Genomic DNA, 7,062 nt, shown 5'->3' on the forward strand with positions numbered 1-7,062 from the left:
AGCAAAGGGTCTGAATACTTATGACCATGTGATATTTCAGTTTTTCTTTTTTAATAAATCTGCAAAAATGTCAAAAATTCTGTGTTTTTCTGTCAATATGGGGTGCTGTGTGTACATTAATGAGGAAAAAAATGAACTTAAATGATTTTAGCATATGGCTGCAATATAACAAAGAGTGAAAAATTTAAGGGGGTCTGAATACTTTCTGTACCCACTGTATATACATGTGTGAATATGTATGTATGTATGTATGTGTGTATATAAGTCTCCTGGACAGAGATCTCAGATGTTGTTCCTGGGATCTGTTGGAGTCACTCTCCCAGCTTGGGGGTCACAGCCCCCAATGTTCCTATTACCACAGGGACCATTTGTGCCTTCACCTTCCATATATTTTCTAGCTCCTCTTTCAGCCCTTGGTATTTCTTGAGCTTCTTGTGTTCTTGCTGTGGTAACAAATCATCAGAACTTTAAAAGTTTCATCCCCTGTACTGCAGCAGTAGTTGTTGTTCAAGTAATTTTTGAGTCCAGAGAGAATTCATGGAGTTTCAACAGTATATTTTTACCATAAACTGTATATGAACATGGATGACTTGTCACCACAAAAGTAAAGCCAAAATATTGTGAATACGGGGGTTGCCTTCTTGCTTTTTTGATGCACTTTGCAACCAGATCCTGCACAGTTGTTTCATAACTTGGAGTGACAATAACAGAACAGACTACCAACAAAAGCTGTCACATCATCCAAAATACACCCCTATCTCTATCATCAAATAAGTTATGAAAAACAAACCAGACAAATGACCACTTGTAAACAAATCAACTTGATAATATTTACCTAAAATGACAGAAGTCAGCTTTGGATTATTTATTTATTTATTTATTTTTTACTGTGCTTTATTTTTAATTTTGCTCTTGTCCCATCCGTTAACATGGAGGGGGTGGGTTTTATGACTTTTACTGCAACCAGCCACCAGGGGATGATCAACTTGTGGTGCCTTCACTTCTCTGAGCTGCCACACTGTCCATCTTTATATACAGTCTATGATCTGTACTGAGCGAAGAACATCAGTTTGAAACCCTTGCTTTCATGGAACATGCAGCATTTAACACAGAAATTTAAAAGGCCTTAACAGGGAGCTTCCTTTACCTGGTGGAATTTGAAGAGATGATGTGGGCGATTCCACTTGTGCCCGTCACTGTTTGTGTGAGGGTGGGGCTGAGTTCCTCAAGGAGTTACCGTTAATAGTGCTTGTTAATCATGGCTCAGCAAAATCTGCCAGCAACAGAGACCTTATGAGCCGTTTATGAAACAGCTGTTGAATAAGCAAAACACAAAATTGCCCAAAGACTTTGAACTGTCTCCTCCTTTTTGTGCAGGTTTGACTTCTGTTCAGAGAAAACAATGAAACGTCCATCAGAGAATTTGGGCCAGGTTCTTTTTGGGGAGAGAATTGAACCCTCACCATACAAGGTAATACGCACCTACAGAAACAGACGGAGAAATATTTACAGAACAAACAATGAGTCAGTCACACTGTTGAGGCAAGACAAGTTATAATGTTTGGTTATTCATCCTAAAAACACTTAGGGTCAAATTATTCAAATGTTTTTGTGCGTTATCTTCATAAAAGGACAAACCAATACAACGAGAGACAAAACTACTTGAATATACTGTATATTTCAACATAAAGATACATACAGTACCTACACATTACAAAATAAATACGTTACGGTATACGCTGCAGAATGGACATTCAGCACTGTGAATGAGCTGCTGTGTAATAAACATGCAACAGCAATGATCTTTTTCTTGATATGAAATGGGAAATAATAATCAAACTGCTAGTACTAGTGCTGCTTTTTTCACAGCTTAGTTTAAATTTTCACTAGAGAATTTTGTTTGCTAATTTTTCCAAGTGCAATGTGGAAAATTTCCTTTCCGTGTGATAGAGCTAGGCTAAAAGCTTCCTCCTGCAGCCAGTCTTTACACATCTCGTTTTTTTGACCCAGAGTCTTTTAGTCTGTTTCCTATATTGTATCTTTATGGGCAAGGAAAGGGTTTTAAATTAATATTTTATGTCAACTTGAATTAAACTGAAATGTTTTATTTAAAATTTTGCACAGTGGAGACTGATGCATTGTTAATATCAACAAGACCCAGTTTTTACAGTGCCAAAGCACATGCGTATTGCACACTAAAGGTCTCTCCTCTGTGTCAGTTTGAGTTTAAGAAATCTGCCGTGTGTCAGAAGGTGTGCACCAGAACCTACGACACCAACAACCCCTCAGACAAAGCCAAACTGGACTTTCTCAAGAAGGCCATGTTACTCAACTACCAGCATCACTGGTATGTAGGATTCACTGGTATATCATAAGGTGAAGGAAAATGTGACTACATGCATATATGCTTACAGTACATGCATACCAAAATACTAGAACACGACAGAATGTTCTCATTAAAGCTGCAGCTGTTATTTTGGGATCTGAAGATTCTGATGATGCTGTGTTGATTTCATATTTAAACTGCAAGGACCTGTAAGTGGTTCCAGGAAAAAACAGCTAGGGCTCTATAAAGTTCTGTCTGCAGGGAGAATCATCTTCACTGGCCATTGTTGCAGTGTTGCATTCATTTCCTGCAGTGGGATAGAAGAAAAATACTGCTGACCAGCTACATGTATACGAAGGCTTTAGAGGTGCTATTTTGAGTCAGCCATTGGTGTAATAATTGCAACCCCATCTTTAAGAAAGTCTAATGTGGTCAAAGTGGAGAGCCCGTGATGATTTGTGTGTGTGTGTGTGTGTGTGTGTGTGTGTAGGATTGTGGATAACATGCCGGTCACCTGGTGCTATGATGTTGAAGATGGACAGAAGTTTTGTAATCCCGGTTTCCCTGTTGGCTGTTATGTCACAGAAACAGGTCAGCCCAAAGATGCCTGCGTGGTCAATGTAAGTGGTCATACACAGACAAAGTCTTCTTTAACAGTATAATGAACATTTTGTATGAACATCTCCACCATACACTAGAAGACCAAAGTTGTAGAACACTCCCATTTTCCAGTTTTTGTTGACATTTAAGCAGTTCAGGTCCAGTGAATAACCATAAGTGGTACAAATTTAGGAAGTAAACTGCCAGAGGTGAAACAAAAACAGACACCAGAAACTGAAAAGGAAGTCAGCCCTCCTCAGGGTTTCATCCTGTAGCAGGCTACTGACAAAGAAAACTCCACCAGGCTGTTTAGCGGGAAAGAGCAAGACGGTTGACTTCAAATGATGGGGTGGCAGCACAGTATCCAGACTTTCTGGATAAAAGTGAAAGCAAAGCAACCTACAAGTGCAACACGTTTGTGGGAACATCTGCAACAGTGCTGTCTGTCTGAAAAATATTTGATTTCAATTGTAGAAAAAGTTGTGCAAGTGTGTTCGACTGTTTAATTAAACTACATATAGCTGAGAAAATGGACCTGTAACGTCTGTAAATGATGTTATTTCAGCTTCATGTTTCCTTACACATATAAAATGGATTCCATTCAGTCCTACACAGAGGCATAGTTATTATTTGTACTTCTGTCAGATCATAATTCCTTTAAACTAATCAGACATATTCACAAAAGGCCATTCAGTCATGGGGTTCAGCTCTGTTTAGAAACATGGTCACACAGCGAGCTCTGACATATTAACACCGCTGAGGCGTTGACACTGTTACCAGTCAGTAACTACTGTAACCTCAGAGCTTTGAGCTGCAGTGAAGATTTTTTTTGAAGCCACTTTGCATAGAAGTTTTATGTGAGTATAGCATCTGTCAAACTATTGTCAAAACATACGTTTTTGTTTATTAGAAAAATTAGTGATTCAATTCGTCTGATGAAATTCAGTGTCCATGGGTCCGACTTGTTGGAGTCTGGAAACATGGTCAGTAGAATGCGTCACTGTCTGCCACAGTCCCTTCCTTTGATACTAGCAATAGTTTCAGCCCCCAAAGTCATAAAGGTTCATATTCCACACACACTTGTTATAAGAGTCTGATTATTAGCTTGTCTGTCATTTGAACTTTGTATCTTGGTTTTGTTTTCCAGAATAACTTTAATGAAAATGATGCTTTTTACATCTTTAACCATGTGGACATCACCATCTATTACCACATGGTTGAGGATGAACAACTCGGAGCACGATTGGTTGCTGCCAAGATTGAACCCAGAAGGTAATGAATGACAGTTGTACCTGATATGGAGCTATGTAGTCTAAATGTAGATTCTCATTCTTACTTTAGTTTGTTGTTTGGGCTATTTGCACATTTGTGCCAACTGTAAAACCTTTTGTGGATGCTAAACGAACTTGGGTGTCCCCTGCTTTGAAAACCTGCAGAATAATATGACAATAATGTGTTGGTGCTCATTATGTAGGTTTTATCTGCACTTGGATCAGATGTTGTAATTTGATATGTAAGATATATAACTGGTGATGTACTTGGATCTGAAACCTGTTTCCTTTGTCTCTCTCACTCTGTTTCTCTGTCTAGCTATGAAAACCCTAATGATGACGGCTCTTGTTCTGGAGGGCCAAAGTTCCTGAAAAACAAATACACAGGAGTGTTCAAGATCCCTTACACCTACTCTGTCAACTTTGTGGTTAGTACCGTAGTATCATTTTGGTGTGTTTAATGCTGAGATTATGACGAAGACCTGGGCCTGAGATAGAAATTCATTGATGAAATCAGAAAGAAGTGAGAAAACTGATGTAATTATGTTGGACAAGGACTTCTCAAATTGAAAAAAGGGTCCAGGTGAATTTCAAAAATGTCAACTTTGATGAATATTCCTGACTACATTCTCTGGAGCTCTGGAGACGGGCTCCCCCACCCAGTCACATCTCTGCCTCATCTCAACTTTAATTTACATCTTTAGTCAACACAAAGCAGATTCATGGTGTTTCTTAGAAAACCTGGACTTCAGAATTGAGGGAAGGATGAATGCAGCCAAATACCGCGAGATCCTTAAAGTAAAGTCAAATTCTTTGTATGTTCAAACATACTTGGCCATTAAAGATGATTCTGATTCTGACCCTTGAAGTAAACATGCTCCAGAGTGACCTGAGAGTGGGGAGACATTTCACCTTTCAGCACAATAATAACCTGAAGCATACTGCCAAGACACCACTATAGTGACTTCAGGAACACTCGTGAATCTTGTTTTAGCTGTTTAGTGCTAACTCGAGTGTGGTACAGAAATTTATCTCTGGGAACTGACCTCTGAAGCAGGTGGAAGGCAGTGGAAACTAAAGCAGATGAGTTTCGTTACGGGTTGGTAGGTTTCTACAGCTGAAAAGGTCTTCTTTAGTGGTCCAGCCAAAGTCCATATTTAACCCCCATAGAACATCTGTGGAGAAACCTGAAGATCACAGACACTTCTCATCCAATCTAACACAACCAGGTGTGCAAAAGGTGAAGGGGTCTGAATAGATCTGAAGCCACACAAAGCCAGTCATTCCACATGATGACCCTGTAGACACAACGAATGTGTTTACATATGCATGAGTATCCTGGTCATGACAGGGCAGCAGACCTTGTGAGCCAGACTTGTTCTTGGCACAAAGACGGCAGTACCTTGCTGGACTGGCATCACTACACCCTATGCTGCGCCTCTCCTTCTGCTGAGGCTCAGGATGAGTCACCAGGATACCAAACCTACGCAGGAAGGAATATAACCTCAGTCCAGCTTAGGGAAATAGAACTTCACACCAAAATAGTGTGTCAGGTTGTTTAATCAATGGAGGCAGACCATCTGTAACTTAAAGAAAGTCACACAGAGCAGTGAGCCTGCAATGTCACGGCTAATATTCTGTTATTAAAACATCTTTCAGCAGATCATATGATAACAGATTGCATACGCTGAGGTGTGTGTGTGTGTGTGTGTGTGTCTGTGTGTGTTTGTAGGAAGACAAGAACATTCGCTGGGCGTCTAGGTGGGACTACATCCTTGAGTCGATGCCTCACACCAACATCCAGTGGTTCAGGTAAGTCTCAGACACCCACACACAGATACGTTAATATGGTTTTAGTTTTGTATGGGGATGCGGCCTAGTTCCAATTTCTGAGAACTTCTGTTTTGCAAGAGGAACAGACTGGTTGTGTTCATTTTTTTTGCATGTGATGAGCAAATGTTGTTGCCACAAATTGTGGACAGTTTGTCGGTCAAGACTTCATAGCTTGCAGGGACAGCTTTGTAACTTCATCCAAGTTTTGTGAAAAGGCAAGCAGCAGTCTCTAGATAGCAGTAAAGACAATGTATTTTGAGCTGTATGGTTTCATTTTGAGCACTCTGTATGTCTCACACACACACTGGAAGTCATGGCATAGCGAACATCAGTGGGTTTGAAACAGCTGCAGTGTTTGAGGTCCAGTAATTCCTCCTGTTGTCCCTGCACTCTGCATGCTTGGATTTTTTTTCTGGTACTGACCATGACAGCACATTGTAACAGTCCCACCATCCTACAGGAATCCTGTCCAAGTTATCAGTGGCTGCAAGCTTATCATTTGGGACAGACTTACTCCAAGACAGCAGTTATTGTTATTTTGGTTTGAAATGCCTCATATTAATTATGTCTGTCCCACACTCTCATAATTATTCACTCCAACCATTGGTCAGCCCTGCTGTCCAGTAGCTAACCTGTTACTTCAGTGCACAGAGACAGTGCACATCAAAATATTGGCGCATTAGCTCACACATGAGTAATGAACTGTTTAATTGCTTTTTTCCCTACCCAGCATAATGAACTCGCTGGTGATTGTGTTGTTCCTGTCTGGAATGGTAGCCATGATCATGCTGAGGACTCTGCATAAAGACATCGCCAGATACAATCAGATGGACTCTGTGGTGAGTGCCTGTCTCTGTGGTTAATAGGAACACTTTGGAGCTTTGGACAGAAAATAGATAAACAATGATTAACCTTTTACCAGCTGCTGTTTCACCCTGTTACACCCGTCTGTATAAACAGACAGCTGTTTCTGTGAAAAGTTCTAAAACTATCAACATGTAACATTCAGTTTGTATCTGTTGATTGGATCTT

At 40.1% G+C, this 7,062-nt stretch overlaps 1 protein-coding gene across 1 annotated transcript in view; it reads left to right on the forward strand.

Moving 5' to 3' along the window:
• tm9sf2 (transmembrane 9 superfamily member 2) overlaps positions 1-7,062 on the forward strand; it is a 16,808-nt gene that overhangs the window by 3,150 nt on the left and 6,596 nt on the right. Inside the window, exons 3-9 of the mRNA XM_020607600.1 lie at positions 1,378-1,471; positions 2,220-2,347; positions 2,817-2,946; positions 4,074-4,198; positions 4,517-4,625; positions 5,930-6,009; positions 6,761-6,869. Of these exons, the coding sequence (XP_020463256.1) occupies positions 1,378-1,471; positions 2,220-2,347; positions 2,817-2,946; positions 4,074-4,198; positions 4,517-4,625; positions 5,930-6,009; positions 6,761-6,869 (775 nt within the window). The remainder of the gene's footprint in view (positions 1-1,377; positions 1,472-2,219; positions 2,348-2,816; positions 2,947-4,073; positions 4,199-4,516; positions 4,626-5,929; positions 6,010-6,760; positions 6,870-7,062) is intronic.

The sequence above is a fragment of the Monopterus albus genome, unplaced genomic scaffold (assembly GCF_001952655.1).
Source record: "Monopterus albus unplaced genomic scaffold, M_albus_1.0 scaffold87.1, whole genome shotgun sequence".
Lineage (NCBI taxonomy): Eukaryota > Metazoa > Chordata > Actinopteri > Synbranchiformes > Synbranchidae > Monopterus > Monopterus albus.